At 38.3% G+C, this 20,001-nt stretch overlaps 1 protein-coding gene across 12 annotated transcripts in view; it reads right to left on the bottom strand.

Annotated features, from left to right (window-relative positions):
* The window catches only part of DEUP1 (deuterosome assembly protein 1), a 113,551-nt gene extending 100,044 nt beyond the window's left edge, over positions 1-13,507 (bottom strand). For 6 of the 12 annotated variants that reach the window (XM_067750686.1, XM_067750690.1, XM_067750687.1 and 3 more), the window contains exons 1-2: positions 4,038-12,316; positions 2,202-2,274 (exon numbers count right to left, since the gene is read on the bottom strand). In XM_067750686.1, coding sequence (XP_067606787.1) covers positions 2,202-2,248 — 47 coding nt within the window. In that variant the 5' untranslated portion in view covers positions 2,249-2,274; positions 4,038-12,316. Of the gene's footprint in view, positions 1-2,201; positions 3,515-4,037; positions 12,317-13,374 lie in introns of those variants that run through there. The other 6 variants (XM_067750680.1, XM_067750681.1, XM_067750682.1 and 3 more) reach the window with 6 other exon arrangements.
* Between the last annotated feature and the right edge of the window lie 6,494 nt (positions 13,508-20,001).

The raw sequence follows: 20,001 nt of genomic DNA, 5'->3' as shown, positions 1-20,001 counted from the left end.
GGCTCTAGTGTGTTCACTGCTGTCTTCCTGGTGTGTTCACTGCTGTCTTCCTGGCGCTTAGACCAATGAATGGCTCATTGTAGACTTTAGATAAATGAAATCTTCGTCAAATGAAGGTTGCTCCACAAATCATTACTGTGTATATAGGTGACATAGTTTGATAAGCATATAACAAATCCGTGATGAGTGAGGTTTTATCATCTTCATGATCTAAATTTTTACGTATTTCTCAATAATGCATGGGACAGAGGCAAAGCCAACCCGGCTCTCCATTCTTTGGAGACCAAGGTCGACAAGGTCTGGTCCCATGTCTGCTGTTGTAAGTGGTGGCTTTCTCATGGAAACCTCCAGTAATTCTCATTCACTTCTGGTTTGTAATTACATTGTACCCAAATGAGCTCTATGGCTCCCTACTAAATACTAAGTTCTTTAAGGTTTGTTCCTTAACGGTCTTTGTATGAGTCAGAGAGCTTAGTGTTGTGCCTGGCATACAGTCAGTCCTCCATACTTTTTTCCAAAAGAATGAAGAGAAACAGCAGTCTCCATGCCTCAGATTTGCAGGAGTGAAGTGATATCTGGTACCCAACCTTAGCTTCAAGACCTTCAATCTGCATCATAGCCCTTAGTGCCATCTTCACACCAGGGACTTACCACCTGCTCAATTCAGAACCCTATCCTGGCTCTGCTATGGGTTCCAGGCAGGATGCTCCCCACATCTTTTTGCCATCCATTTCTAATGTAGCAAAATGCTGGGATTGGAGCCAGACATATCTGCTGAATTCAAAGCCTACCTTCTCCAGAAACCAGCTGTGTATTCTGGGCCAAGTTCCTGCTTTATTTCTCTTTCTTTCTACCTTTCTGAACTCAGTGTGACAGAGGCTGCTAGTTGTTCACCAATATCCATTCTTTTTCCTTTTATTATAGTACCTTTAAGCTTTAACTGGCCATATGGCTGCCCAGTTAGAGACTGCATTTCTCAGCCTTCCTTGCAGCTAGCTCTTGCCCTGGGGCTAAGTTCGGGCCAATGCGGAGTGAACAGAAGCAAGGCTTGTCACTTCCAGGTCATACTCCTAAGAGGAACCGGTCTTACTCTCTCCTCTTGCCCTTCCCCCTTCCCTCTGGCAGGAGCACAGTCATGACGGTGGGAGCTAAAGTAATCACTTCAGGCCCAGAGCTGGAAATCATGTAGTGAGAATGGCGGAGCTGCCCTACCAGCCCTGGTCTGCTCATCTCTGGTCTTGTGGACGAAACAGAAATACACTTCAATCTTTTTTAAACCTCTGTATTTGGGGGTCTCTTTGTCACAAGAGCTTAGACTATACTCTAACTAATATGCTCCATTTTGTTAGTTGTAAAATGAGAATGATACCTAGCAGGGCTGTTCTAAGGAGGAGTATGCAGTAGAAGTTTAAGAATTGTGCAGCTTTTAGCCTGCTGTCAAAGTCACAGTCTGAGCAGAATAACTGAAAGTAAGATATCTGGAGTGTTTGACTAGTGCCAAAGTGAGTCACAGTCAAGATCAGGCACTATAGTATCACTCCTATCCCCAATCCCTCTCCCACTTTTCTCCACTCCCTCTCAACTCCCTAAGTTCTAGGGTCAGCCAGTGGCCAGTTGGCTAATGAAACAGTAGGAAGAGAAACCTTTATGGTGCTGGTGGCAGGGCAGGACAGACATTTGTCAAAAAGAATTTAATTTTTTACAATGGCAAATGCCATACAAACTCTATTCCTTATCTCTTCCTGAAATGTTTGGTAAAACATCCAGTTCTTGCTGCAGTTTTGAGGAGCTAAGTCTGTTTTGAGGCTATGTTTACGTTTTGAGTTCAGCCTTAAGGGTAAGCCTGGAGGGATGCTTGGACACTCAATGCAGCAGGAAAGGAGCAAGCTGGCCAGGAGCTGCTGCACTGTGGAAACCCAAGAGCACATGAGGCCTATGTGGGCATCCATCACCCTAGAAAACTGGAAAATTTCACTAAAAGTTGGAAAATGGTGATTTTTGACTACAGATTCATAGTCAAAACTGGAAAGACTCAAACTATAGATTCTTAATTAAAGTCACTTGAGTTTCTCCCAACCTCTTCACCAAAAATAATTGGTACATCCTCTATTAATACTAAATTTCAAAATTCACATATCATCAGGGAGATTTTGGCATAATTAAGTACCAACGTCATTAAAAAGCAATGTCTCAGCACTTACTCCACTGTATTATGGGCTTGGTTCTCCATGTCAAGAAACTGCTGCATCTGGTTTGTATTTCTTGATTTTTAATCTGTGAGGAGGAAAAAAATGATCTAGATTCCTAAAATGCTTACATTTATTAACCTATAAAACAAGAAAATTTTGCTACTGGCAAACCATGCTGTTATATGAGTTTTTCTGAGTGTAGTACTCTTGGTTCCACAAAACGTAGAAACTTGCATGTGTGTGTGTGCCCCATGCATTTACTGGCTTAGTGATGAGTTGAAATAGATGCTACTGACTGAAGTGAACATTCATTCACTATCTAATGAACAACAGCTTGGTGCCAGGTACTTTGCAAAGTGCCAACACATGAGATGAGTAAAACAGAATTCCTACTCCAGATGGGTCCCAGCTGAAGGGACTCAAACTTTCCTTCCTGGTGGTTCCCCTAAAGGTCTACCTTTATTTGAGTAGATTCTTTCTTTGGTCCTGTCTGGATTTAGTTAGAATGAATATACCACGAGATTTAGGACAAAAAACGTAAAATTGCCTAAAAATAGAAAAATAGAAATAGAAAATAAAAATAGAAAAAGAAAATAAAAATAGAAAAATAGAAATCTTAACAATTCCTCAGTAGCTCTGTGGGCACCTGCTCACCCTTTTGACAATATAGGGATGTTAGTACTTCCTAAAGTAAAAAAAAAAAAGGTTTTCCCAGCAACGTAGTTTTAATTAAAAAGAAAAAAATCTATGAGGATAAATGGACAAATATTGAAAAGGACTTTGACTCCTCTGAATAAAAGTTAAACAGCATTCAAGATGGTAGAAAGAGGAGGAAGACAGGCGGGCTCAAGTCCCTCTCAAATCAAAGGGATTAAAGAGAGACCCTGGAATTGCGAGTGGAGCAGAAGGGCGAGGAGCAGGAATGGGCAATGAAAACTTGACCAGTACGTTCAGATGAATAATTTCATTTTGTAGGTTCTCAAATCCCTCACTTTAACATCAGGGAAACTGAGGCACAGACGAGCCAAGTGACTTGCCCAAAGCCACACAACTAGAACACAGACCTTCCAGTTTAGGGAGAATCTCTGTTCTGAATTCTACAGGGTCAGTCCGAGCCTCTCTCCACCCGTCCCACAGCCCGCGCCCCCCGGGAGGGTTCAAGGCCAGCCTCCGCGGAACAGCCTGTCTGTTGGGGGTCCCCCGCCCCTCTTGGGCAAGCTGGGCTAAAGGTCGAGGGTCCGAGGAGGGTTACCTGCGCCGCGCCGCGCTCTCCCGAGAGATCTGAAGCCCCGAGAGTAGGAACGCCGGGGCCACCGCCAGCCCGGCCCGCCCCGAGGGGCCCCGCCGCCCGCCGCCCGAGCCCGCCAGCCCGCCGCGCGGCCTCCGAGGCCGTTACGGCCTCTCGCTCCCGGCCCGCCGCCTCCACAGAGCCGCCGCTGGCTGCCATGGGGACGCGGCCGAACTCGCTGCTGCGGGGGGTGAGGCGGGGGATGGGCTCGGCGGCGCGGCGGGCTGACCCGCGGGAGGCCGCGGCTGCCGCGCCTTGCCGGGCTACCCGGGACCTCGCCGCCCTGCAGTTCTGCGTGTGGGGTCTGCTCAGCAGACGGAGGGCTCCCCGAGACCACATTCTGGGTGCTGTCCACTTTGTGGCTCCCACCGCTTAGCAGAGTGTCCGGCACTCGACGGGGATCCGAGAAATATTTGTCGAATGAATGAACGAAATAACGAGGGAACAAAGTGTAAACAGCTGGGGGGAGGGAGGGTTCTGCATCCAGGTTCCTTAAATCCCCCTGGCTTCCCCCTCCTCTTACCCACATTTGAAATGATACGAAAAAGAAATAGACTTACGGCAAAGAGAGCTGCCTTTCGAGTCACCAAAGTGGCCCCAGCTAGGAAGAGCTTTACTTTCAGCAGCAACTGTACCTGTCTTTCCCATCCAGCGCATTGGGTCCTTAGAGCAACTCTGCGAGTTAGACGGAGCAGATAGTGTTGCTTCCCTTTTAGGGAGAAGGAAATACCTCCTAAGTGGGGGAACACGGACGGAACTCAGAGTGATTGATTCCAAATTCTTTCTTTTTTTCACCAAATTCCAAGTATAACTGATGACAGAAGCTCTGTTTCATGGTTCTGATTTCAAAGAAATGATAGGAAAGAATATATGCATAAATACTTGTACGTACACACACACACACACACACACACACACACATATATATATATACCCATTTTTTTTCTACTGATACCACGAGTGATATTTTAAGCACTTAGATTTTGTGTTTGGAAAATATTCTAGCATCTATTTTAGGGACAGAATTCCTTGCAATACATTCAGTCGATTAATTCCTAATTCTTAAAATCTTTTATTTGCACTCCACTTTCATAATATTAACATTAATTTGCTACTTTAATATGGCTATCAATTTAATACTGACCTCAATTCCTCCATCCAAATTCCAAAATAACATTTGCTGTTTCTCGACAAATTGAGTTTCATAGATGAATTGTGTCAAGTAACTCAGGTCATTAGTGCTAATAAGTGTTTCATAGTTCTCATTATGTTTGAATGAAGAAAGTGATCATTTTATCTTAACTTGAGACCTTCCATTATTCTGTAAACCTTAGTCATATTCTCTATTCTTGTCTAAACTGAATGGATCAATGTATTTATTCTGACCCCAGGAAGGGAAAATGGAACTAGGAATGAAATTTAATGAAGTTTCAGGATGCCCAACATCACTCTTGCTGTGTAGCTCTTTACCATTGGTAAGTACTTTTATGTTCATTAGTTCCTTATATGCTCAAAATGTACCATGCAACACAAGTGTGACAGGTGTTATTGTAGCTCTTTTTAGCATGTTAGGAACCTAAGGTTTAGGGAGAATAAAAAAATTTTGTCCAAGAGGATTCATCTAGTTCAAGTGCAGCTAAGATATGAACCAAGATCATCTTACTTCAAATCCAGTGCTCTTCAAACTCTGTCCTAAAATTAAGGTTGAGCAGGTTTCTTTAGCAGTCAGAATCTTGCACAGGTAACTGTAGATGTATTTAAAGCCATATTTTCACAAGAAAGAATGAATGTGAGCAGGGCTTGCAAAGCATAGGTATGTGAGAGTTCACATACTATGACAGATTTAAAGAAAATTTCAATACAGAATAGAAATACCCCATTCAATTTAATAGGAATAAAGGTTTCATTTCAGGGTGAGACTTAAAACTTAAAATGCAAAGACCTACCCTCCCCCCCTCCTCACTGCTCCATGACTCCCCGCCATCAAGTAAGAACTGCAAAGCCTTGAATTTACCCAGAAATGTACCTATTATTAGATCTTTTCAGGTGAAATTGTTTGGAAAGGGATGAGGAGAGGATCGAGGATGGTGTTTGGAAGAAAAACTAAGGGATGAATTATGTAGAATACATAATAATCATTATAGACTGAACCTTAAACATTGAAAAACCTTCATTAACAAAACAGTTTTCATGCCAAAATTTATAATAGTAGTACAGAAAACAAACATACAACTTTAATATATGGAAGGTTATATAAATTATCTTTATGTCTGTCTTTTTATCAACATGGGAATATTTATTTTTATATCATTTTCAAAAGAAGGCTAAAAAATTATATATATATATATTACAATGAAAAGTTATGACTACCTTATGCATGGAAAATATTTTAGAAAAAAATTTTAATAATAATAATTATGAAATAACCATAGAATTGGAAGAATTCATTAAGGGCACCTAGTCCAACCCTTCATTTTATATAAAGAAACTCAGACCCAAAGAATTAAAATGATTTGACTAGTTTTATTTCTAGTTAATGACAAAAATAGAGATTAGAGTCCAGGTTTTTTCCTTATGGTATCTTGCCACTTCTATAAGTGGAAGCAGGTTGAGGGAGTTTTCTGGAGATGCTTCAATGCATATTCCAGTTGAGAAAATAGCCATTCAGGAAAAGGAGATTCGGTCTTTAGAACCAAGGCCACCCTAGAGACAGCACTGGCCCATAGAAATATAATGCATACCACCTATCCACCCATGTAATTTAAAATATTCTAGTAGTCAAACTTAAAAAGTAAAAAGAAACAGGTGAAGTTAATTTGAAAAGCATATTTATTTAACCCAACATATCCAAAATATGTTTTCAACATAGAGTCAGTATAAAAAATTGAGATATTTTACATTCTTTTTTTCTATACTTAGTCTTCAAAATCTGGTGTGTAGTTTTTACTTCCAGCACGATCAGTTCCTAGAGCCATATTCAAGTGCTCAATAGCCACACATGACTGGTGGCTACCACATTGGACAGCATATCCCTGGAATACGGGTGCCTGGTCAATGTACTAAAGCCCTTTGTTAAGTGTGAAGGGTCATACAATGAGAGAGATTCTAAGTAATTTGGGTGTGATTTGAGAGGGACTATGAAAGTCTCCTCCCTCAAAATCCTCATTAACCTTCTCTGCATTGGGAGAGGGATTGGAGCAAAGCAGGGTGAGGCCTTTCACTGCATCATGACTCACAGTCCTGTCAATTCTCCTCAACAGGGCTGCTTCTCCAAAGAGAATCCAGACAATTCAGGTTTGATGGGAGGGCCTCTTTGTGTGGGCTGGCCAGGGGCCCAGGTGCCACAGAAGCACGTCCTCCTGATGGGAATTAGGAACACCGGATCTCATTTTAGGTTCAGAAAACAAAACTAAATTTTTTGGAAAATGGCTACCATGATTTTTTCCTATAGTTTTCCTTCTTAGAGGTCCTTAGTGTTTTGCTTTGTGGTTTTGAAAATGTAACCCTCTCTTGGATATTAAAGGGAAGCAAAGATTTTTTACAGTCTTGAGCTAAAGTTTCGTGGGTGGAATAGCTTATTTCCTGGAATCAGGTATGGCAGGGTTAATACTGAAGTGAAAGGTTCCCAACGGGGAAGACAAATTTGGAGCCAGGGGTCAACTCTTTCCAAAAGCTCATCTCTGTTAAAACCTTTCAGGTCTCGAACTAATATGATAGTGAGAAATTATTGGGTCAAAATCGAAGAAAGGCAAGGACCTAGAGAAGTGAGTCCAGAGCTCAATGCTGCTTTTGCCTGGAAGGCATTCGATGTTCTGGAAGGAATAACCACAAAACTGAGCAGCAGTTCTGGTAGTCTTGGGAAGCAAAGCGGCCAAAAGACAAAGCCTGGGCTCACCCCAGATAAGGAGTCAATAAATACCCTCTGCCTTTAAGCTGGAATCCCAAAGAGCTTTGCCCTCAGGAAAATGGGAAGTGGAAATAAATCAGTCCTCTCACTAACATGCAGCCCAGCTTTGGATCACCTAAGTAATTCAGGACAATCTCAGTCTCTGAGCATGGATAAGGCAGTGTTGGACTGGTAGATTAAAACACCTGGAGAAAGTTAGCAAAAATATTCTCTGGTGAAGATTAAAATCATTCTAGGCCTCAAATTCTTCCTAAGAATAATTTCTCAAATAGCGGAACAGATGCAAATATAATCTAGGATCAGGAAACAGGGAAAACTGGTAGAAAGTACAGACCACAGAAACAGAACCACAGAAGATTTATAACTGGAATCAGACAAAGATTATAAAATTATGGATAATATGATTAAAGAAATAAAAATAAGATTGAAAAATCTGTAAGGAGTGCTAAATATAAAAAGCAACTTGGCGTATTTGAAAAGGAACCAAATAGAAATTCTAAAGCTAAAAAAATTACTAATAACAAAAATTAAGAACACAGCAGATGAGTGTAATAGTAGATTTGATACAGGTACAGAGAGAATTTGTGAACTGGAAAATAGATCAGAAGAAATTTTCCAGATTGTAGGGAAAAGACAAAATATTGGAAAATATTTTAAGATGAAGGTTTACAACTTTAGTACTTATTAATAGAATTATTTGTTGTTATGAAAATAAAAATAGATACTATATATGAAAGTATCTAGTACATGCCCTTGCATTTAGTGGGTACTCAAGAAGTATTTGTTGAATTTGAAATTTGGTTATTTCACAAATCATCTTTGTCACTTTTTATAAGTTCCATTTCTTTGTCAAAGTATTCAGGTTTCTCTTTTAATTTTTAAACATATTAATCATAGTCATTTTCTATTCTGTGTCTCATAATTCCAATCTCTGAAATGTTGGGATCTATTACTGCTATTTCTTATCATGTTATCTTATTTTCTTGTATGCTTTATGAGTTTTGACTATAAGATAATTTGGGGGGGGATTTATTTCTGGGACATCTTTGAGGCTAGAATTGAGGTTAAATTCTTCCAGAGGATTTGCATTTGCTTTTGAGAGTTGCCTTACAGCATAACCAACCCCAAATTATTTTATATTAAATTTTTGACGGGAGTTTTTTTTTTTTTTTTTTGTGGTACACGGGTCTCTCACTGTTGTGGCCTCTCCCATTGCGGAGCACAGGCTCCGGATGCGCAGGTTCAGTGGCCATGGCTCACAGGCCTAGCCGCTCCGCGGCATGTGGGATCTTCCCGGACCGGGGCACGAACCCGTGTCCCCTGCATCGGCAGGCGGACTCTCAACCACTGCGCCACCAGGGAAGCCCTTGACAGGAGATTTTTAAGACAACACAGGTAATATGAATGAATGAAAAATAAGTGTAGGGACAACTTATGATATAAATTTCCAGAGAAAGAATTTTCCTTCACTTAGGGTCAAAGTTAAGATAGGTATGTGTTCTGCTGTTCCATTTTTGTGACCAAAAATAAGTGTCTTTTATTTTAGAATAGTTTTAGATTTACAGAAAAGTTATGAAGATAATACAGAGAGTTCCCATATACCCCACATCCAATAGCCCTTATTATTGACATCTTTTATTAGTATGGTCCATTTGTTACAATTAATAAACAAATGCTGATGTATTATTATTAACTACAGTTTGTACTTTACTCAGATTTCCTTAGTTTTTACCTAACATCCTTTTTTCTGTTGCAAGATCCCACCCAGGATAACACATTACCTTTAGTTATCATGTCTGCTTAGGCATCTCTTGGCTGTGACAGCTTCTAAGAATTTCCTTGTTTTTGATGATCTTGACAGTTTTGAGAAGTGCTGGTCAGGTATTTTTGTAGAATGTCCTTCAATTGGAATTTGTCTTGTGTTTTTCTCATGATTAGACTGGGATTATGGGTTTGGGGGAAGAAGATCACAGAAGTAAACTGCCATTTTCATCACGTTGTATCAAGGGTACCTACTGTCAACATGGTTTATGACTGTGGGTGTTGATCTTGGTCACCTGATTGAGATAGTGTTTGTCAGGTCTCCCCACTGTAAAGTTACTCTCCCCTCCCTTTCCACTCTGTGCTCTTTGGATGGAAGTTATTAGGTAGAGCCCACACTTAAGGAGTAAGGAGTTTTGCTCCATCACCTCCTTAAGGGTAGGGTCTCTATATAAATTATTTGAAATTCCTCTGCATGGAAGTTTTGTCTCATCTCTATCATTTATTTATATCTGTATGGACTCATGGATATTTATTGTATACTTTGAATTATAATTCAAAGCCTTTTTATTTAGTTTGTTTCTCAAATTGTTCCAGCTTTGGCCATTGGGAATTCTTTCAGTTAACTTCTATGTCCCTTTGACATACTCTCATCATTGTGGGTTTTAGTTTAGTTTAGTTTTGGGTTTTTTTGAAGCACTTCATGAATTTCTGGCATTATAAGATGTTCCAGGCTCATCTATATCTATAAATGTCTATATCTACAAGTATCTATGAATGCTTCTGTATGTAACCATTTATTTCTTTATTAGGCTAAACATGAGTTCCCATTGTAATCTCCAACTAACCTATTATGTGGATCATTCTAACCTCCTCTCCTTGCTTATGTGTAAACTCCTACTCCAACAGGAAAAAACTGGCTCCCACCATCCACCATCTATTTACTTAATTACTCAACTGCATAAGTATACAGGTATCGCAGTATTGGAAGCGTTAACCTGTATCCTCTGAAAAACAACTTTATCAATTAGAGTACAGTACTTATGTATAGTTAATTTTGCCTTTTTTTTACAGATTCTATTCATACCCAAAGTTACTTAGATCAGTACCTTTTCCCCTTACCTCTTTCATACATTTATAATACAGTTAGAATGTCACATTTTGCATTCCATCCTGGGATCCTTCAACCCCCTAAATCACTTTTTATAAATTTGTATGCATTAAAGTTTACTCTTTGTCTGTCATTTACTTTTATAGTGAGAGTAGACTTCGGGGATCCCAGTTTTTTGCAGGGGTCTTCTATTGGAATCCTCACCTGGGCTGGTCCTGGGCTTTATATCCATTGCCCTTCTGCCCATAGTCATCACAGTGTAAGAAGAAACACTCAGGGCAAAGCTGCTGTTAGCATTCACTCCCTTGTTAGAGGTCTTGCTTTTACTTGGGTTTATAAATCTATCGGTTCCGTTCTTTCTTTCCAACTCAGCAATATATTTATATTTTATATTTTATTTGTTTTGATAAGGAGGGTTGTTCAGTATACCTAATCAAACATGCTGCCAGAAATGGAAGTCTTTTCTACATTATTTAAAATTTTTTCGTATCATATTATATATAAATGTTCTTTAAGTTTCCTCAGCTCTTTATTTTTAGAAACAGCAACAGTAAAAATTATGAATGAGTTAAATAAATAATGCTTCAAGATCAGCCCCCATCTGCTATAGATGGTGTTGTTAGTGAGAGATTAGAGAACAGACTATAGCAATGTGTAGAGTAAGAGAATATGGCTTTAAAATATATTTAGAACACAGATTTTATATTAGGAAATCTAACTATCATTATTTTATTGTTATTTAATTTTATTGAAATGACTTCTATGAATTGAGAATTACTTTCTGTGTATCTCTGAGTGTCATGTTTCCTAGTTATCCTATAAACAGTGGTTAATGTGCAGGTGGCTGAGTAAAACTGAATTAGAGATACATGAAGAAACAAATTCCAATGGAAAAACATTCTATCATCACCACGAGAGACTGCAGCTCCTGTTTTAGAGAGATATCAGTGTTTTATCCATTTTAGTGTCACCCTTCAATGAGCATATGAAACAACATGAAGGTTGAAGGAAAGTGACTCCTAGTACCTTTGTTTCTTAGGTTTGTGTTGCAAGACTACTCATCATGTTGCCACCATTATGCCTCTTTTTGTTCCTGGTATAAAGCATGTTAGCACTGTCCCTGTTGCTACCTAATATGAGTTGTTATGCCTATAATAAAACGTTATTCCAGGAGGCATCTGAGTTCAGTGTTGAGGGAACATGAGTTTGCCACATTCAATAGGAAAAAAGAAAACCAGAACATTTTTCTCTTTTCCTTTTCCTGGACAAAAATGATGAAATCTCTTAGCTATGTCTCAGAAAAGGAAGCAGAGAAACATGTACCATAAAATCTAGTTCCCAGTGCCCTTACATATAGTGCCGCTTACTCCCCACCTGCTTGCATTCTACAGTGCTTGATTCTACAGAAAACTTGTTAGAAAACAACTTTTGACAATTTAGGGATTGATCATCTCTAAAAAATAAATTTACATCATTCTGATGGAACATTGTGGAGTGTCACCTGAAAAGTATACTTGCCTTCAGTTTATGGTAACCTCAACATCCAGAAACCAAAATTATCTCTGAAAGTTTGTAAATTGCTTTGTAAAGAAGGCATCAATCTCATTATCATGGGGTTGTGCTGAAATTCATTATGCAGTCCTATATCTGAACTGACTGGGAGAATTTTCTCAGCTTGACATAGATCCTTAGATGGTAGAGACTGATGATCACTGTGAGAAGAAACCACATTTTCTTTTTTTTTTTCTCTTTTCATTGTTAAATGTTTCAATTGCATTTCTCACTTTAACTGGGGCTAAATCACTTACCTGTCGATGGCTGAATTAGGTTTGTTAACAATGAAGGAAAGGAAATTCATTCTTCTGAAAAAAGAATCAATAGCAGTAGACAGTGCCCTCCAAGCAGGAAAAAATATATAATTTCAATGTTCATCATTTAAAATTGTGGAATTCTTATCTTGAACCCTTCTTTTCCTTTGAATATACAATATTAAAATACAACTATACAAGTGATTTATTTCTGAGAAATTCAGCTGAGCATTACAGAAAGAAGATGGGCTTTGAATTCAGACAGATAAGAGTTTGAATCCCAACTCTGTTATTTAACAGCCATATGACTGGCTAATTTATTTAATTTCACTGAATATTAGTTTCCTCGTTCCATAGTGGGAAATAACAGTAGTTACAGGGCTGTAGTAAATGTTAAATTAGGTCAATGATGTATTTAATGTGCTGTGCTTGTCACTCAGGAGGTACCTAAGAATAGTTGGAATTAGCATCACTACATGGTTGTTTCTATTGTAGTGTTATTATTTGTTATATAACTATTCTGCTGTGTTTTATATATTCAGAGAGAAAAACTTTTAGAAGCAAATTAGCCTGGACAAGTTAAAATAAAGAGCTTATTCAGAGAACACCTGAATGATAATTAAATATTGATAAAGGGAAAGGGAAAGGTAATTAAATTAATTGGTTGCTAAGGTATTTTTCCCAATTAAAAGTCAATCCCATGGGGTTAAATAAAGACTTTCTGTGTGTCGAAATTTCATTTACTATTCCATTATTCATGCATTCAAAAACAGCACATTTATGTAATGTGAACTATATGCTAGGCATTGTGGGAGAGGAAAGATCAAGGGGTAGGAGCATGCAAAGAGAAATTCATATGATAAGCAAGGTGCTTTTTTCAAATCATAAATATACAAAAAAATGCTCATCCTCACCAATAAAGAATACAAATTAATAAAAATATCAAATAGGATTGAGAAAAATTAGAAAGACTAATAACATTTAAAATTGGCAAAGAGAGAGAGACATTCTCATCTACTGTTTGGGAGAGTATAAATTGTTACAATTATTCTGGGGAGGCAATTTAACAATATCTACCTAAATTTAAAATGTGCAAGCCTAAAATTCCAATTTTAAGAATTTATCCTATAGAAATAATTTCTTGAGGACATAAAGATATACATACAAAGAGGTTTTGTTGCAGCATTGTTTATAATAGCAAAAAAGGAAGGGGGAGAGCAACAGAATAGTGTACACCTGTATTAGCTATGTATTGCTGTGTAACAAATTACCCCCAAAATTATCAGTTGAAAACAACAAATATCTATTACCTTATTTCTTTAAGGGTCATGAATTTGGTTTTGGCTTAGCTGGGTGCTTCTGGCTCAGAGTCTCTCATGAGATTACAGTCAGGATGTTGAACAGGACTGGAGGCTTTGAAGACTTGACTGGGACTGAAGGATCTGCTTCCAAGATGGCCCACTCCTGTCTGTTGGCAGAGGACCTCAGTCCCTCTCTACATGGACCGTGTGAACCTTTCCATGGAGCTTCTTGAGCATCCTCATGACATGGAAGCTGGCTTCTCTCAGGAAAAATGATCTAAAAGACAGCAAGAATGAAGCTGCAATGCCTTTTATGAACTAGTCTTGGAGATCACACATTATCATTTCTATAATATTCTATTCAGCAGCACCAAGTCAACAAATCCAGTCTAAGCTCAAGGGAAAGTGAATTAGGCTCCATTTTTGGAGGAAAGTGTGTTGAATGATTTATGGATGTATTTTAAAACTCTTTAACTTGTCCTCTGGCCACAGATTAAAATTATTCTCACATAGAAAATATACTCATCCCCTTCCAACATCCCCCAACCAACCTGTTTCAACAATTTATTGCATCGGTTTAAAGTCCAGAAACATGTCAACTTAATCAGATCCAGGTGAGGCTTCGGCTTGTCAGGTGTCATTCCTTAAGTGAAACTCCTTGAGTATGGTTCCTTAGATCTCAAGCCCTGTGAACTAAAGAGACAAGTTATCCATATATATATACATCCATATACACATACATAAATACATACATGAGGGGATAACTCATCCTATATATATACGGGACAGGCACAGGATAACCACTCTGGACATTCTTGTTCAAAAAGAGAAAAAATGAGATGTCCAAAGCAGTCACTGTTCCATAGCAATTCTGAAATCCACTCAGCTACATGTTAGAAGTTCTTGATTCAAACTCATTCCTACTCCTGACCAGGAATGATTGTTCATGGTTCTTGGCTTCAAGAACCTCTGAAGGTCACCTGGTACATCAGGTACATTTTCTACTTTCCTGATTCATTCCTTGAAAGTTAGCCTATTTTGGAGCTGTGTAGTTTTCTCAGTAAAATTTTGGAGTTCCAAATGCCTGTTTTCATTGTGTACTATCTCCTTCAGTCTAAGCTGGTGTTATTTCTGTAATTATAATTATTTTTAGAAACTCTGTGGGCCTGCCATGAATCTTATCAGGGTTTACTTCATTAGACAAAAGCCACACCCACAAATCTCTTCAAGGTAAATTCTTCTCTACCTTGAACTTCTGCTGAACTATGGAAGGACAGTATCCTTTAGCTTCTTCAAAGCTCTGTTGTTTGAACAGTTCTCTGAGGCACCATCTTAGATCTTCCTGAGGTCATAAGCAAAGTATTTTAAAGCTATACTCTTAGCCTCATCTCTAAACTAGGCTTTCTTGGCAGTGGCCTGGAATTGATCTTTGCTGCAAACCCATTTCTTCATTTTAGTTTTGTTTGCCATCTGCAAAGACAGAATTTTTAAAAACCATCCAGTTCTGGCTTCTTTTTGTTTGACAATCCTTCCTTTGGTTTCTCTCTTTCCTCTCATATTTCATTACAATCAGCAAGAAGAAACCAGGTGGCACCTTCAGCATTTTACCTGGAAATGTCCTTAACTAGATCACCTGGCACATCATGTACATTTTCTACTTTCCACATTACCACAGGGGACAGTCTTACTAAACTTTCTGCCACTATGTAACAAGGATCCCCTTTTCTCCAGTTTCCCTAAAGCTGTTCCTCACTTTCCTGTAAGCTCTCACCAGAGTCTCCCTATGGCAAGGAGTCTCCCAGGCCTCTATTAACACTTTCTGACACTCTCCTCAAAGCCTTTACAGCCTTTGCCCACTACCCAGTTCCAAAGCCACTTCCACATTTTTAGGTACTTATTAGGATAGCACCCAACTTCCAGGTATCAAAATCAGTATCATTATCTACTGCTGTGTAACAAATTACTCCAAAACATAGCAGCTTATAACAACCATTTATTATATCACAATTGCTGTGGGTCAAGAATCAGGAAGCAACTTAACTGGGTGGCTTTGGCTCAGGGTCTCTCATGAGATTATAGTCAAGATGTCAGTGGGGCTGTTTTCACTTTTGTAAATTGAAGTATAGTTAATTTACAAAGTTGTGTTAGTTTCAAGTGTACAGCGAAGTGACTCAGTTATATATATATATATATATATATATATATATATATATATAATCTTTCTCAGATTATTTTCCATTATAGTTCCATTATAGGTATTACAAGATATTGAGTACAGTTCCCTGTGCTATACAGTAGGTCCTTGCTGTTTATCTATTTTATATACAATAGTGTATATATGTTAATCCCAAACTCCTCCCGTGGCATTCTTTTAAAGGCTTCAGTGGGGCTGGAGAATCCACTGCCAAGATGGTTCACTTGAATGTGTACTGTCAGAGGGCCACTGTTCCTCACTGGCTGTTGGCATGGGACCTTAGTTCCTGGCCATATAGGTCTTTCTTCAGGGCTTCTTGAGTGTCCTCATGACAAAAAACTGGCTTCTCTCAGAATGAGTGATCTGAGAGAGAAAGAGAAAAGGGGAAGCTGCTATGCCTTTTATGATCTAGTCTCAGAAGTCACATAATGTCACTTCCACCACATTCTATTCATTAGAAGCGAGTCACTAAGTTCAGTCCACACTCAGGGGAGGGGAATTAGGCTCCACCTTTTGGAAAGGAGTATCAAGAATTAATGGACTTCTTTTACTTTGTGAATGTATTTTAAAACCATATCGATACCCATTAAAAATAATGAGGTATGTTAAAAAATACTAACTTAGAAAAGCATTGTTGATATATCATTAATTAAAAAGAACAGAGCAAGCAATGATATATATAGCGTGATTTTTTATTTTATTTTTATTTTTTATATATTTATATATATAGTGTGATTTTTTTATTTTATTTTATTTTATATATAGCGTGATTTTTTTTATTTTGCAACCAAATCTTACATATGTAGGTGTAAGCATAAAAGTTTCTAGAAGCTTACAGATGAAAATGTTGATAGTACTTACAGAGGTATGGTAGGTGGTTGGAAATGAACCTAGTGGACTGCAGAGGAGTTTTACACATTACATTGAAAAAGAGGAATAATTACAAGTAATATTTTACTCCTTCTTTGTGTCTTTCTGTGATTCCAAACTTGCTAAAATAAACATGTATTGCTTATATAATTAGAAGGTAGCAAGTGTGCATAACAGGGAGAGATTTAACTTTTAGCTATAAACATTGGATTGAGATTGGAAGAGAATGGAGATGAGACCTTACCCAGATCTCAACATAATGATCAAAAGCCCAACAGGAACACCAGTTTGTTAGTACTGAAGACCTGATTTGTTGAAAGTGGATAAAATCAGCCCTGTAAATTGTGAAAAACATAATTTCAATTCTATCTGTTGGACGACAGGGTGTTGACAAGATTTTAAGAAAGAATATATAACAAAGGATTTCTGATTAATACAGAAGATTGAAACATACCTTCCCTACTCTCCTCTCCTGAAATTCCACTACAATGTCAATAGAAGATGAGATAGACACACACACACACACACACACACACACACAGAAATAGAAGAAGAGGGGAGAGGGAGGTAGATACTGATAGAGAAAGAGAGAGGGAGAGAGAGAGAGAGATTGCAAGAGAGAGAGAGAGAATGAGAGAGAGAAGGAGGAGAGAGAAAGGGAAGGGAACAGGAAGAGAAAGAACAGGAAGGAAGACAGTGGTGTAATTTTGGCAGCTGGAAAGCTGATGGATTAGTGGTGACTGACTCCTTAGACCAGGGGAAGCTGAAATCTAAGCCTACAAGAGCTGAAGTACGTCAACTCATGCCAGGGATTTCCAGAAAAGAAAGCTCAGGAATTGAATCCACCAAGTACTTCAAAATATTGGGGAACAGGTAGGGAAGAAAACAGAGTGTTGATTGAACATCTACATAGGGTGTACCCAGATCCTTCCCTCTATACCATTCCCCAGCTGGATAACTGCCTCTTCTTGAATCTGGCAGAAAACTAGAGGTTTACTCTCTGGAGATGTCAAACCAGAGGTCTCCAGACTTAGGGCATTCAGCAGAGAGGAGGACGGAGTACCATACCAAAAACAGGGGAACTGAATGAAAGCCTCTATTCTAAACAACCTCTTCCATGGCTCAGCTCTTAGAATGCTGGCAGTCATATTTAAAGGCAGGAGATTAGAGGATTCCTCTCTGAGGAAAGTGATCAGCCAAAGAGGAAAATGAGAAAAACAAAATAAACTACTTGCACTTGGGAGACCCCTGATGAAATAGCTGTGTTCTACTCATTATCCTTCAGTGAAGCCAAGTCTTTAATAGGCCCTATTCTCTCTTCTCACAATTTTAAGTCCTCTTTCTTAAATATGAGCAAAATAAGAATAACAAGAGATTTGGGGAAACTTTTAACAGCAGACAGACCAAAACAAATAGAAAAAGTTAGCACAGATGAAACAACATAGGAAGCAGAAAAAACAAAAACAAAAAACTATAATCATCTTCACGGATGATTACATCCCTCCATTACATCCATGACACATGCACACAAAAGTTATAAAAAGAACATTTAGAAAACCAAATAGACCTTAGAAATTTTAAAATATGATACAAGAAATTACAATTCTGGAATAAAGTTTAGGATGCATTAATGATAGGTATATAGAAAGTTATCAAATGAAAAAAGTTAACTATTAATTCTAGGGAAAACATAACATTATAAAAGAAAAGAATATAATACAGTACTTAGCTAAGATAAAAATAATGTTCACATAGACAAAATAATGCAAACTCAAATAGTGATCTATTTAAAAATATGATATAGATAAATGTGTGGGTAGATGAAGGAGGAGTCTGTGTGGTGTCCAGGGGTGTCATGATGTATCTCCAACAGTGGGGAGAGCCTAGAAAATCTCTAAAATACAAAATTAATAAATAGTAGAATAAACTTGCTCATTAGAAAGCTGTGGTAGGTATTTGTCATTTCTTTTCAGGCTGTCTAACTCCTTTTGAACAACATACTGTTATATTTGGGGAATTTACTGCCATATGAATCCTGTATCCCCAAAATAAACACCCAAATTCTGTTCCAGTGTCCTTTTCAGCTAGCACAGACCCATGTGACCTGGGCTCTGCCAGCAGACTCACTCCCGTGAGATTCTGATCTAGAAGTGAGCAACTTGAGGAAGGTGATCCCATATGGAAAGCATTTGGCTGGTGAGGGCTATAGCAGAGCAATTCAGCTTTGGAGGGCGGCCACAAGGTTGAGTTCCAGAGCAGAATTGACATCCATGGGGCACGTGGTGGTAGAATGTGTCTTTTTTCAGGGGAGTCTGCTGTATGGTTTAATCACTGTTCTTGGAAGCTTAGCATCCCCATGAGCTACCCCATGTCTAGAGTCAGTCTGTTGTTTCCAAGTACCTAACAACTCTCAGAACTACAGAGGCAAATACGAAAAGAATAGCTAAAGAACTTGAAATGGTTACCTCTGGGAGTGAAAATCAAGGGTGGGAAGAGGTTGATCAGGAAACTACTGATTTTTGTCTTTCTCTTGGGCTTTCTAACCATGACTATTTGACTTTCTAGCTATGTACATATATAAGTTTGATAAAAATTAAAACTGAAACAAAAGAAAACAAAGAGACAATAAGAACTATCTTTTGGAGAGTATAAATGCACCACAGAGTGCTGCATCTCCTTTTTTTGTCTGTGGGAGACATCACCAACCGATAAAGCTCTCATTCCCTACAGAGGCTGGAATCTCACTCACAGTCGTTCCCAACACTTATTTTTAGGTATATTGGAGTTCAGTCTTCAGTTGAAAACTCTTTGCCATTCTTGGCCTAAGAGGAAATGCTCAGTCTTGTGTAGGCCTGGCCTTGCATTTCTGAACTTAAGTGAAAGAAAGCCCAGAATATGTTTCACGGTATTCAGAATTAGAACATATATCCTAATTCTGAGAAATACCTTTATTAAAGGATGTACGTCAGTACTATAGAACTCTGTTATTCCAGTGAAACTGCTACAGTTGAAAGAAGTCATTTAGGTTTCTGAACATTAACATGAAGATATACTTTGAAGCTTTACAGCACTATGATTAATAGAATTTTATTACCTCAGAGTTTTCAAAGTAGCTTAATCTCTTCACTAGCAGTATCGGCCTAGCATTTTATAAGAAAATCATGTTCCTTCAAGTCAACATATAATTAATTCACATATGGAGATGAGGCTACTATGACAACATGACAATTTATTGTGGTTTGAACACCTTTGGAAAAGGAATTATTAAAAGGAAGAGAACAAAAATGCTTTGGGATAGAAAAATACAATACCAGAATTATCTGGACAATTTTTAGCAGTCATTTGCAAGGACTTATTGGCACTCTTTTATCTTGGTGTTCTTTCTTTCTTTTTTCATTTCTGTGACACAGTGGTAGAATTATTTGTTCTATAATGAAAACGAGTTTCTGCACAAGATTCAAGAAGCATACTTAAATTCATCAAATACAGCATCTGTTAAAATCTCCTGGCATTAAAGAAAATGTTTAACTGGATTTATTTCCAACCTTTTTATGAAATGCAGAACAATTGAG

This window comes from Pseudorca crassidens, chromosome 9, assembly GCF_039906515.1.
Source record: "Pseudorca crassidens isolate mPseCra1 chromosome 9, mPseCra1.hap1, whole genome shotgun sequence".
NCBI classification, from domain to species: domain Eukaryota; kingdom Metazoa; phylum Chordata; class Mammalia; order Artiodactyla; family Delphinidae; genus Pseudorca; species Pseudorca crassidens.
The sequence above is the reverse complement of the archived record's forward strand: the minus strand, read 5'-3'. Positions and strand labels throughout refer to the sequence as shown.